Raw genomic sequence first — 12,532 nt, forward strand, 5'->3', positions numbered from 1 at the left:
TCTCCTGCCAAGCACAGGCAGAGAGCCCACCCCGTGATTGCTGCCACCGGCCCCTATCCCATCTTGAGTTAAGACTCCATGTGACAGAGAATCCCCCAAGTGCCTGGTCAGCTATTCCGTGCGTTAAGCGGCCTCACCGTTAAAAGTGTGTACCTTACTTCCAGCCAGTTTGCCCAGTCACTGCCTCCAGCCCTTGGAACTAGTGTAGCCTTTGGCTGGTGCATTTAGGAGCTCTCTCCTATCAGAGATCCCCACCTTGGGGAGTTTGACAGACCTTGTGATCAAGCAGGGTCTGGTCTGTGAGGAGGACTCGTGTGTGGTACCCTGCCCCAGCAGACTCAGCCCCATATGGAGGAGGCTCAGCTGCACCCAGCTACTTCACTCCCTAAGGGGCCTAGTGGCAGCTGGGCAGGAAACCAGCCAGCTCCTGTGGGGCAGCATGAGCGGTGCTGCACTCCCCTCTGTCCTTGCTCTACCCACCCAAGTGCAGGGGTAAATGTCACTACACTCCGACTACTGCCCACTACAGCAGGGCCCTCAGGGGCTCAGCAGGGAACTTGCTCTCTGCCAGCGCTAACAGCTGTCCTATGTCTGCAGGGAGGCATGAACCCTGCCCCTGTGGGATCCAGCCCTTACCTCGGAATCATGTTCACAGTCTCTGCTTCCATCATTCCCACTGGGGCCTGCAAAGAGGACCATGAAAGTGTGACCTGAATGTGAGACACAGTGACGCTGCCTGAGCCCATTGCTCAGGGGGGCTACCCTGAATGACTGACATGGTGATGCTGCCTGCGTGTGCAGAGCCTGAGCACCTCGCTCTGAGGGGGAGCTGCCCTGACTGATCGACACGGCGACGCTGCCTGCGTGTACAGAGCCTGAGCACCTCGCTCTGAGAGAGGGGAGTTACTGCTGCCCCTTGGGTTGTATCTGAAACCTAAAGACATCACAACACTTAGCTCCCCCCACAGAACACTGCAGCACAAACATCCAGCTCACACGCTTGCCCTCAGTGCCAGCCCCCCAAGAACACCAGCGACACAGTGCTGTGTTAATAAATACCAAGGTGGTGACAGGGTGGAACTGAATTTAATGACCATTAAATCCTAGCAGCACAGGGGTTGGATTTCACTACACATGCCCCAGTTTTTATTTTAAATGAAGCTGCCACCACTCGCTGTACCTGCCTTCAGGATCCAGGCCCAGCACTGGGGCTTGCTGGCCACTACAGACCACTGGGCTGACAGCTGTGGCAGTGACAGAGCAGACGAGGGTTTGCCCGCACACAGCTGGAGCCCTTTGGTCCATGCTGAGGGACAGCGGAAGCATGTCTTGTTGAAGGGGTCCCTGGCTGGGATGCTCTGCTCTTCCAGGAGACAGGGAGGCTGGCTCTGCCCACCAGGGCAATAGCCCAAAGGAGCATGAACCTACGCCGGGGAAAGGCAGGGCCCTGAACTGCCCCAAGAACCCCCAACAGAGGATGGGGGAGTCCCTGGGCGAGGGTCTGTTCACAGCACGTCACCCTTGGGATGAGGGGCAGACAGAGCCCACTCAAGTGATGACAGGGGCCCTGGCCCTGGCCGGGAAGCCAAATACAGACCCACACGAGGGCTGCTCTCCTGACCACAGCCATACTGAGCCCAGAGCTGCGTGTGCATGGGGCAGGCGGAGGGAAACAGCCTGGGCCCACCACATCCTGCTTTGCCCATGAGCCACCTCCATGCCATGATCAGCCTGAGCAAGAGGGTGGCAGCTGAGCTCAAGCCAGGCATGGGGGCTGGGCAGGGCTCAGTCCAGCAGCACCTGGCCCAGCTCCCCCTTGCGGAAGGTGCGCAGGAGCTCATAGGCAGCTGCAGGGTAGTCGGGCGCGATCACATTCACGTCCCCTGCAAGAGAAGGCAAAGGCTGTAGGTGAGAGGGGAGCTCAGGGCCCAGCCCAGCACCTCTGAATGGGCTCAGAGTCCATGGCTGCACAGACACAGCCCCAAATGCAGGCTGAGGCGGGGGGAGAGGAGCTAGCCCCGGCTGGTCCCTGGGCACTGCACGGCCCTGGTCCCATGCAAACCGACACAAGAAGCTCCCCCACAACACACCAGGGCTCAGAGATCATCCCTCCCCCCACCACAGTCACCAGCCTCCATTGCCCCAGCAGGCAACACCTGCCAGCCCCTACTGCCCTTCCTGGTGCCAGCTCCACGCCCTGGCCATGCCTCTTCAGGCAATCATGCTGAACAGAGGGTCTGCAGTCGGCAGTAGCTGGGGCGCCCCTACCCTGCGCGCCTTTAGACCGGGGTGCTCCCACAGAACCTCCAGCAAGCAATGGGTGCGGCATTCCCCTTCTCTCCCTCACCCAGCTCCCTCGCCTTCCCCTCCAGCCTTGGAATCTCCAGGTGGCATGGGCACAGCACTTACCCAACTCCCCACAGGCTCTCCACCTGGCATGGGGGGGCACTCAACTGTCGACCCCCCCACCCCCAGCTAGCTCTGACCCGTCCCCCCCCCCATGGGTCCCAGGCCCGCAGGGGCACTCACCTGTCCCTGTGAGCACCTTCACTTTGTGCGTCTTGCCCAGTTTCAGTGCCACCCGCTTGAGCACGCTCTCGATGTCGTTGCTGGGCTCGCCCAGCCCGTAGCGCTCCACGTAGCTGTGCCAGGGCAGTGAAAATGGGTTAGCACCACAGGGCAGGGGAAGAAGCACCAGCCAGGCCAGGGCACAGCACTTCAGTGCTCAGGGTGCTCTGGAGCATGCAGAGAGATGGCGTGGCTGCACAGCATGCAGTGCCTGCTCTGGGGTACGGCCAGCACCCTCCATGCCCCTGCTGACCAGCCAGCCACAAGGAAGACAGGTCCCAGGTCCTTCTGGGCTCCCTTTGGCCTCATCAGTCACCCAAGCAGCTCTACTGCCACCTCCTGGGGATGGCAGGGATTTCTGTACATCCCTACTTGCGTGGTGTCCCCAGCTGCCACTCTACAAGGATTGCTGGCTACGGGGGCTCAGGCAGTGAACACCTCGCTGCTCTGGCATGGGGCAGCAGGGCTGATACCTGCCCTTTCCAGGTGGGAGCCCTTCACTAGCAAAGAGACAGGTTTCAGAGGGGTAGCCGTGTTAGTCACTAGTTCTTTGTGCTGATACAGACTAACAAATTTATTTGGGCATAAACTTTCACACATAACATCATAATACAAAGACTGTGTTAACTGTCCCTTCACACCCATGAAGAGGCTATGAAGGAAATAAAAATAGCTAACATCTTGTTTGCCTCTCCCAGGGCTGGAGCCACAGAACAGAAGCAGAGACCCCCAGGATTAGCCCTAAAAGACATTCCGTGCTGACAGATTGCTACAGCTCCATCACATTTAAAGACCATAGACACACATCATGTGGGTCTATACGCTTGTCTGCTTTAACCTTAAGAGCGCTCTCATTTCTTTTCCTAGTTAATATATCATTAGCTAGTTTACCATAGGCTTGGTTTCAAGTGTTGTCTTTGGTGTGAGATCTGAGGTACAAACGGGACTAGCAACAACCCAAATCTTTTGAGATCTTTGGTGCAGAGCAACCAGACCTCACTAAGTCCAGCTTACCTGGGTGGCAAGACAGACTGGAGAGCCCAGGGGACTGTCTGTGACTCCATGGTGAAACTGATCTAGTTATTCAGGGGCCCACTTGTTACTGCAATTTAGTTATAGACCATGCAACCAGCGTGGGGTGTTGCCCTGCTTTTCACAGTCTGCCCTCAGGTTGGCCCTCAAAGTCATGCAGCGTGATACTCTGCATACGACATGAGCTGGGCACCATTCCACCTCCTACAGACCCTTATGGCAGCTCAGTGTGGGGGCACCGCCAGCTAGGCTCACATCAGGAGCGGACAGACCCTCCACTCTGGCAGAGTGTTCCCGCTGCAGGAGCTTCCCTGCCAACGGCGTGCACAAGAGCAGACTCCAAGCAAGAGCTGAGGAGTGGCACTGGGGAGATATGGGCAGGAGCCAGCCCCCAAGACCAAGGAAGCCCCTGGGGTCTCAATGCATGAGCCCAGCCAGCCCCACTCCCCGACCTCACAGCACCCAGGTCCTCAGGAAGTGCTCACCTGAACTGCTGCTGCTTGTTCAGGGTGTACAGCAGGTAGTCGGCCATGACACCCTCGCCCACCAGGTGGTCCCGGATGGCCCCTATGAGACACAGAGCATAGCCTGAGTGCCAGCCATGCAGGGCAGAGCCATGCAGGGCCTCCCTGGGCACAGCCAGGCTCCAGCCCAGTGCCAGGCACAGTATGGAGGTGGCCACTGGCCTAGTAAGGAGCAACCCGGGGTGGGGAGATGGGCTGTTCCTACTGAGCTCTAGAGCCCACAGTGCCACCCCTACCCTAGGGCAAGAGCCCCAGCAGCTGCACCTCACAGCCAGTGTGGTCAGGCGCAGGAGAGGGGCAGGGCAGACAGCTGGGCTGGAGCACATGCGCTTAGCGATGATCCCATCCCAGACAGCTGGGAGCAGCAGCCTGGCCCGAACTAGGGTCCTAAGAGTAGGGGGACAGGCAGTGGCTCTGCCCCAAACGCCCAATAATAACATGTCTCAAGGTACAGCCCGTGCTGCCTCCACAAAGCCCTGCTGCCTGGGTGAAGCGTAACTACCTCCCCCGCACTGTGCCTATGATCATGAGCTCCGGGGCTTCCTATCTCAGCCCCTGCAGAGCCAAGTGAGGACAGCTCCTGGCCAGAAGCAGCTGCAGCTCCAAAGCCGTTCTTACCACACAGGGCCAGCTTCATGCCCGCCTCCACACTCTCTATTCTCGGAGCCAGCACTCCAGGCGTGTCCAGCAGATACATAAGGGGCCTCTCAGAGACCTAGACTGGCAGAGGTACGCTTGTTACGAGGCTGTGAGGATCAGAGAGTAGAGCCCAAAGCAGCACTGGCACAAACCGGGGGGACGCTGGCACTTCGAAGCCGATTCCCCCTACCAGCCAACTTGGGAATGGTGGGTGACAACTCTGTGATCCACCAGCCCAGGGCAGAGACAATGTGGAGCACGAACACTGGCACTGGAAATGGCCCAGTACAACCAGGCACCCAGCTCCGTCCCAGAGGGTCCCTTGAGCAACCTGCCAGCAGCCCAAGGGCCAAAGCAAAGCACAAAGTGGGGCAGAGCCCAGCCCCCTCCTACATGAGTCACCCACAAAGAACCACACTGGGCTGGTGCCATCCAGGGTCACTTCCTTTACAGGTGACCTTTACCAGCGGTGCAGTTTGCAGAGACTACAGATCCTGGCATCACCTCACTGCAGTCCTGGGGACCTGGCGAAGCAGTCCCCTCAAGCCAGGCCTGAGGGCCCAGCTCCCAGTCCCATATTCTATCCCTATAGAGCCATGGGGAGGCCTTGCCTGGAGCACACAACCAGGCAGCACCCTGGTGTTATTTTGGAAGCTACCAAAGCTGTGTTGTCCCAGGGGTCTCTTAACCTGGCCACCTTCTCACCATTTCAACTGAACGGCTACTGGCCTCACGTAGCCCCTCGCGCTGCGCACACATTAGCTACACAATGAAAGCACACACACACTATGTCCATGGCCAGCATAGCACTCTGGCCAGCCGTGCTCAGGGGCATAGCTCCCGAGGACAGTACCTGGATTCTGGTAAGCACGGCCTTGGTGATCCCCGGCTCGCCACCCACACGGGACGCTTTCCCTTCAGGAAAAGGAGAGGCCCAGTCAGCTGGAGAAAGAAGGCTCACTCTGGCCTGGCCTGCTCCCAGGGCACTGACAGAGCTTTGCCACTGGCCTCACAGCGCAGGGGTGGGCCCTGTGCATATCCAAGAGATCTCCCAGCCATCCCTCTGATTGGTGTGCTTCATGGGACTGATGTCCCAGAGCTGAGGCCCCCTTCAGCCAGCGCCTATTCCCCAGAGAACCCCCAGTTTCTCTCTCACTGCTCCTAAGTGAGCTCTGCCAGCCCCTCTGCATCTCTCACCAAACATCACAGCAACGCCAAGCAGCTGCAGAGAGGGAAACAAGGGCCCAACTTCTCTGCTGCCTCCAAGTCCTCCTAGCTAAACACTCGCTGACCCCAGCCCTGCTCAGCTTGGGTCACTGAACAGCCAGGGAAAAGATGCAGCCTGCAGCGCCAACTCAGCAGCTGGGGGAGCCAGTGCCATGCAGGAGAGAGTTGAACCACTAGGAGGTTTGATGAACCTGCCCCAAGGCCACCTCAAAGCCCCCAGCCCTCCAGGGATTTGTGACTCACAGGCAGGGGGTGCTCTCCCCCCAGGGCACAATGGGAAGGCACACTAGGAAGTACCCTTTTTGAGGTGCAGCCTCCGCATGGAGTTGATAAGGGAGGATTTCCCCACGTTGGGCACTCCGATCACCATGATGCAGTACTCCACATTCTGGAACAACAGGAAGGGAGATGGATGAGCCGCTCCCTCCCTTGGCAGCAATGCCAGGTAGCACTGCATCAGGCTCCCCATCCCACCCAGCCAGCCCCCAGATCCGCCAGGCGGCACTGTGCCAGGCTCCCTGTCCCACTCAGCTGCCCCCGCCACACACACACACCAGGCAGGGCAGAGCTAACAGGAGTGTGGATGTGTCAAAGTAGATTAATTTGGATCTGCATGGAAACAAGGAAGTCATACGCCAGACTTGCCGGGGAATGGAGTCCGGCACAGTTCATTACATTTCTGGCTTCAGCACTATCAGGGAGAGACCAGCTGGAAGTCCAGGCCACCAGTGGAACGTTTCCATCTGAACAGAGAAGTCAGACTCTTCTCCCACTCAAACCGTGGAAAATCAGATTCACTCCACTGGAGCCAGCTGCTGTGCACTGATGCTAGTGTAACCAGGAGCAAGACCCAGCCCCAGGAGCTGAGAGCATGCTGGGGGCCCTGCAGCCAGCAGAGTGCTGTATCTTCCACTGGCTCCAGTGGGGACGGAGGGCTCTCAGCACTCTGAGAACCAGGACCTCTTTGGGCACCATCTACACACCGATCAGTGCATCCAGCTGGACAAACCCTTTGCCCATGTGGGGAACCGGGCAGCACACACTTGCCCCATTCTCACTCTGGCCCATCAACTGACCTCAGCTCTCTGGTAGCGCTGGCTGTTGCTGACCAGATCCGTGATGAGAGGGATGACCTGCAGGGCAATACAAAGACAGATGCTAAGCAAAGCACTGGTGGCTTTGTCCCGAGTGGGTAGTACCCTGCCGTTAAGACTCCTTGGCCAGCACAGTGCTGCTACGAGCAGCCAGGCAGACCTCACTGGCGGGACAGGCATGGCTCCTGCTGCAACACACCAGCTAGTGGGAAAGCCAGGGACTTCTCTGCCGCTAGCCTGTGCTTTAACACAGTTTGGCAACTGCTTCCAAATGAAGGTGCTAACAGAGCCACGGTGGAGTGAGTCCTTCCTAGCCAGCTTTCACTTCCAGCTGTGTTCTGAGTACAACTAATGAACAGCTTTAATGCAGGCAAAGCAGGGGAGACTGGGAATGTTCACACTGGTAGTTTTGGTCCACATGAAAAGCAAGACTCTCCTGTGCCCTCTGCAGGGTGGATGTCAACTGATACCAAGCTCATTCTGCATGCACAGATCTCCCACTGCAAGGCAGAATCTGGGAGCTGAGGACTTCCCTGCAGGTCTGAGAGAAGCGCTTGGCCACATTTGTGGCTGCACGAGCATTAGGGTTACTTTAACAATGTTTAAAATAATCAAACCTTGACTCCGATGTCCCTGGCACGAGTGCTCAGATCCTACTTCTGAGTGTACCACAACAGCCATGCCTGCCACTAGGGCAGTGCTCACAAAGGCACATTGTACAGATGCCAGCAGGCAGTGCTCCCGTGTGGTCTCTCAGCAAGCCAGGGAGAAAGTGCACTCAATGTACGAGTAAAGAGATGCTCTTTCTAACTGCCAGCACCACAAACCCCCCGGGGCTTAGAGGTTCAAGCTGTGCTCTTAGATCTGAAGTCAACAATCCCGAGGCGACATTAGCTAAAGTGGAATCCTGTAGTAAAAACGTACTGCAGTCACTAATGGGACCTGTTCTCACCGAGGTGCCCAGGGCTCTGAACAGCTGAGTGCAGCACGGTTTGCCCTCAGCTCCAAGCAGTCACATTGTGGAGCAGATACATGCTGTAAGGAACTACTGTTAGAAGAGACACAGACTGTTACCTTCTTGACATTTTCATCTTTCACGCAGTTTGTGAAGAGGACGTTTTTGAGCCCTTCCTGCTCCAAGCGCTCCAGAATTTTCTAGCAAAGAAATGAGAGATTTCCATGTCAGAGAATGCAGCAGCCCCTGGTGCCCCCTTGTCCAAACCATGGCAAGGTTGCTCAGGATGGAGATAACTGGGGTGAAGTGTGCTGTAGCCATCAGCTGAGTCACTCTTCACAGAGAAGGCACAATGCTAAAACACAAATATCTGTTCCACTCCCCACTACCTGTCTGGAAAGCCTGACTGCTGACCAGCTCAGAAAGGCAGATAGGCTCCTGTGGGAGGCCCAGAGTCTAGCCCGGGCTGCCTGTGCCTCCTTTTCCCTATCTGTAGAACAAGGATGACAACATTCAGCCAACCTGCCAGAGCTCACAGGGGTGTGGTAAGGATCAGGGACTGCTACATAGCAATGCTACCTATAATGGAGACGGCAGGCTGAATCCAGGCTTGTTCAGCCAAGTAGTATATGACGACAATGACAACAGCAGCAGCAGCTCTGCTGCCTCCGCCACACAAGGACTCTAGCCCTGAGGTGCCTCCATCCTGCCCCAGACGACAGCTCTCTGGACTGAGCCTGACTGCTGGACTGCCAACAAGAAGACAGTGTGTGAAGGGATGGTTCAAACACAGAGCTAGTGGCAGATCGAGCCACCAGCAAGGGTGCCCTGCACAGGTCACCAAACAGCCAGGTATCACCAGTGGGGATTACTGCCAGCTGGGTGAAGGAGCTGTCCAGGGGGAGCCTTTCGCTGGGGGCCCCTAGCTGGACGGTCTCAAAAAGAGCTGCAGCTGGCTTGGACCCTGTAAAGACATAGCCTATTTGACAGTCGGGGGAGTTGGATCTCCTTAGTGCCATCTCGATGGACTGCTGGCCGCATCCTGCATCCCCAGCCTGGCGCTGGAGATGGAGGACTAAAGGAAGAGGGAACAAGGGATGTTGATGAACTGAAGGCCTCACTTAAATACCTTCCCGTTTCAAACATTTCAACTATTTTTCTTTTCTTCTGGATCTTTAACAAAAGACTGTTTCATGGTGTGTTTGCCATATCACTATGCAGGCTAAGGCCTCTGTATACCAAACTGGGAACCTTGTTTAAACACGGTTTAATGTTGGGACAGTGTCTAGGTTCTGTTAACACATTTGGCCCACAGATTCCATCTGCATTAATACAACGGATCCACATGAGGATCTGTGGACCCCAGGGCTGATGCCAGGGCCTCCCCCACCAGAGACCAGACCTGACCATACTCTCAATGGAAACCCCAATTCTCCTGCGATAACAGGAAATACGACTGCACAAGGCTCCCTGTAACTGATAGGCATTGCCTATGGTCACTCCAGAAAACCTGCTGCCCTTCTTGGAGGTACCATGTGGTTAGTACCATCAGGGCAGGTCTATACTTAAAACACTTCAGCGAAGACGCTACTACGCAAACAGGACAGCTTCTCCCATCAGTGTTAACTAATCCACCGCTTGAGGCGCACTGGCTATAAGAACGGGAAAAGCCTTCCTGTCGCCACAGCACTGCGTACATAGAGGATTAGGTTGGTATGACTGTGTTGCTCAGGGGTGTGGATTTTTCATGTCCCATAGCCACATAGTTATACCACTGTAAGTTTATAATGTAGACCTGGCCTCAGGCCCAACATTTACTCTAGATTACACAGAGAAGCTGCATCAGCAAATTAAACAGGAAAATGGTTGCGAAGAGTGGGAAAAGAAAGACTTTAAACTGGGTTCTTACTGCTTTGTGAGTCAGATCAGCCAGGTCCATTTTGTTCAGTACAAGCAGGTGAGGTCTGATTCCCAGGGCCTCCTGGAAGGCCGGGTTCCGGCCTGAGAATGGAATGTGCTACCGTTAAGGAAGCCAAAGAACTGAGATACCCGCAGTGACAGGGAAGGGTCCAGCCCGCAGAACTCTGCTCCATCGGAGACAAACTCTCACCTCCCACAAGGCAGGCTCCCGCAGCCCCGTCAGCACACTGCACCACAGCCAGACCCTAGCCAGGGAGGGAAGCAGTAGGGACCAGAGGGCCATGCACAGTCCTGTGGGCTCCACGTACTGGCTTTGGAAGGACGCAGCAGCCCAGGGGCTACACATGGTGCTGTGCAAGGGGGCAGGGCTCCGCTGTGCTGCTCTGGCCGTGGTGCCACCTGCTCCGGCCACCGAAGGATATTCGGGCATCGTGCACCTCGATGAGGCAGTCCACCTTCCCCAGCGACTCCTTCATCTGCCGCAGACCTGCCAAAGTGGAGCCAGGTCAGCTGTGCCCATCAAGCCTGGCCGCCAGGGGAAGGGATTGGCTCAGCCCCGCCCGCAGCTCGGAGCAGGCTCTGGGCAGTGATGCACCCAGGCCAGGCCCGAGCCTGCCTGGCCATAAGGAGCCTGCAGGAGCCGGGACGTCCAGCGGGCCCCAAATATTGCAGGAGTCGGGATTGACAGGGCAGCAAACCTGGTCCCCCCACCCTCCCCCGACTCGGCAAACCCAGCCCCAGGGAGCATCACCCAGTGCCCGGAGAGCGCCACACACAGGCCGCTCACAGCGGGTCTCTCCCGCGCTGGGGCGCGTGCACGTGCCGGGGATGGGACGGGCTCCCGCGTACGCTGCAGAGGGGGACGCGGCCGGCGCCCGGGCGTTGGGAGAACACACGAATCTCCGGGCGCGCGGCACGTAACCCGGCCCATTAAATTATTCCCCTGGCAAATCTCTGAGCCGGCCCCGAGTCACCCTCGGGCAAAGCGCCGGGGCCCAGGCCCCACCTTTGGCCATGTGCCCGGGAAACCAGGCGGCCACGTCCCGGCCGCCGAAATCGAAGCGCTGCCGCCAGGCCCGCAGCGCGCCCGCCGCCAGCCGCATCCCGCCGCCGGAACCCAGCAGCCGCCAGGGGAGCGACCCGGAGCGCGCCCTCCGCAACACCCCCAGCCCGGCCAGCTTCCGGTTCCGGCCGCTCACAGGCCCCACCCCGAGATCACTCGGCCGGGCTGGGAATAACGGGAGGAGTCAAAACGTCACAACCGGCTCAGCGTCCCAACCACCATTCTACCGGGGGGGCGGGGTCCCTCATCGCCTGGCAACAAGGCCGTCGTAGACGCATCTTGACCCGCCCCTGGCCGAACTCCGGGCCTTAGCAGCCCGCGCTGTGGTGTCACTCCATTGAGGGGGCGGGAATTTGTGACGTGGAAGTTGGGGCGGGGCTTTCCTGGGGGCGGAGCGGCGGTGTCTGCGCATGTGCTGCCAGAGGCCGCCTAGGGGTAACGGCGGCGCAGGAGCTGCAGTTCGGTGATCGGGGGGGCTCGGCGGGTTGGTTGGTACCTGGGGCGGAGTGAGGGGGCTGGAGCCGGGCCGTACTGCGGCCGGGGCCGGGGCAAGGCAAGGCAGGGTACTGACCCCTGCGCCCACGACTCACATCCGCCTCTCTCTCTCTCTCCAGGCAGCCATGGCAGAGCCGCGGTGTGAGGGGCAGCCGGGCTGTGGCACAAGGAGCACGGACTCATCCCCTGGCCTGTCGGGCACGTCTCCGCCAGCTGGGGCAGCTCCCCCTGCAGCTCCCCCCACCAGGGCAGCGCCCCCTGGGCCAGGCACAAGCCCCCCTCCCAGGGCAGCTCCCCCCGTGACGCCCCCTGTCCTGGCATCAGCACCTGTACAAGGCAAAAGCTCCCCTGCCAGGGTAGCTCCCTCTACTCCATCAGAAACAATGCCCCCCATGCCAGCTGAGGAAACGCCTATGCTACCGCTGGATGATGTGCGATACCAGATCGCTTGCACCAACTGGTACTAGAGCTGTCCAGCTCCACAGCTTCTGGAAGGCAAGTCCCAGACCCCGCTGCACCAGGCACCCAGTGATGCAGATGGACTCTATGACATCGTCCTCAGCAGCTCCAGGAGCACCTGTGTTACTGCCCTCCTTGAAGATGACATCCTGCGTACTGCTGCATGTGATGCTTTGAATAAAGAGCCAGGGTCAAAGCTGCTCTGTTCCTGCTCTTCTCTCTGGCTGCTAGGTTCCCAGTTCTACCAGCCTTCGTGCTGATATCCCCAAATCACATGGACAGTGACACCTGTCATAACCATGGGGGTTTACTCACTTCATCCACAGAAACTTTCCTTCCCAAGGTGCCATATCCCCTCTCTCCGCTGTGCACACGTGTCCTGCCTTCTTGTGCTTTATACACTAACAGAGCATGTACACACAGTGTGCTGACTGCACAGCTTGCCGTTTTCAGAGTCAAATGCACTTTTTGCTGGATTTATGCTTCTCCCCAGCAAAAGATATTTTGCCTTCCCAAAATTCACCTTCCAACTCCCACGCCACCCAATTGAGCTACA

General features: G+C 57.9%; 1 protein-coding gene and 1 long non-coding RNA gene across 4 annotated transcripts; one reads left to right on the plus strand and one right to left on the minus strand.

The window, feature by feature from the left end:
* Positions 1–1,067: 1,067 nt before the first annotated feature.
* MTG1 (mitochondrial ribosome associated GTPase 1) lies at positions 1,068–11,097 on the minus strand. 2 transcript variants are annotated; one of them, XM_075072910.1, is made up of 11 exons: positions 10,966–11,097; positions 10,380–10,446; positions 9,949–10,051; positions 8,159–8,239; positions 7,067–7,123; positions 6,288–6,378; positions 5,617–5,678; positions 4,743–4,839; positions 4,086–4,167; positions 2,530–2,642; positions 1,068–1,883 (listed from the first exon to the last, which is right to left on the minus strand). In XM_075072910.1, the coding sequence occupies exons 1-11, from the start codon at positions 11,060–11,062 to the stop codon at positions 1,786–1,788; spliced, it is 948 nt and encodes a 315-aa protein (XP_074929011.1). In that variant the 5' UTR covers positions 11,063–11,097; the 3' UTR covers positions 1,068–1,785. The 2 variants fall into 2 exon arrangements, with proteins under 2 accessions (XP_074929011.1, XP_074929010.1); XM_075072909.1 differs by lacking the exon at positions 10,380–10,446 and having other exon boundaries at positions 9,949–10,040.
* A 332-nt stretch (positions 11,098–11,429) lies between these two features.
* On the plus strand, positions 11,430–12,176 carry LOC116816948 (uncharacterized). 2 transcript variants are annotated; one of them, XR_012657115.1, is made up of 2 exons: positions 11,430–11,485; positions 11,637–12,176. It is a non-coding gene; the product is annotated as an uncharacterized LOC116816948 (long non-coding RNA). The 2 variants fall into 2 exon arrangements; XR_004371831.2 differs by lacking the exon at positions 11,430–11,485 and adding an exon at positions 11,496–11,510.
* The last annotated feature ends 356 nt before the right edge of the window (positions 12,177–12,532 follow it).

The sequence above is a fragment of the Chelonoidis abingdonii genome, chromosome 16 (genome assembly GCF_003597395.2).
Source record: "Chelonoidis abingdonii isolate Lonesome George chromosome 16, CheloAbing_2.0, whole genome shotgun sequence".
Lineage (NCBI taxonomy): Eukaryota > Metazoa > Chordata > Testudines > Testudinidae > Chelonoidis > Chelonoidis abingdonii.

Coding starts and splice junctions, on each gene's coding strand:
- MTG1 (XM_075072910.1), bottom strand. CDS start 11,062: ATGCGGCTGGCGGCGGGCGCGCTGCGGGCCTGGCGGCAGCGCTTCGAT. Junction 7,124..8,158: donor AAGATGAAAATGTCAAGAAG/GTAACAGTCTGT, acceptor ATTGCCCTGCAG/GTCATCCCTCTCATCACGGA. Junction 1,884..2,529: donor GAAGGTGCTCACAGGGACAG/GTGAGTGCCCCT, acceptor CTTCTCTTGCAG/GGGACGTGAATGTGATCGCG.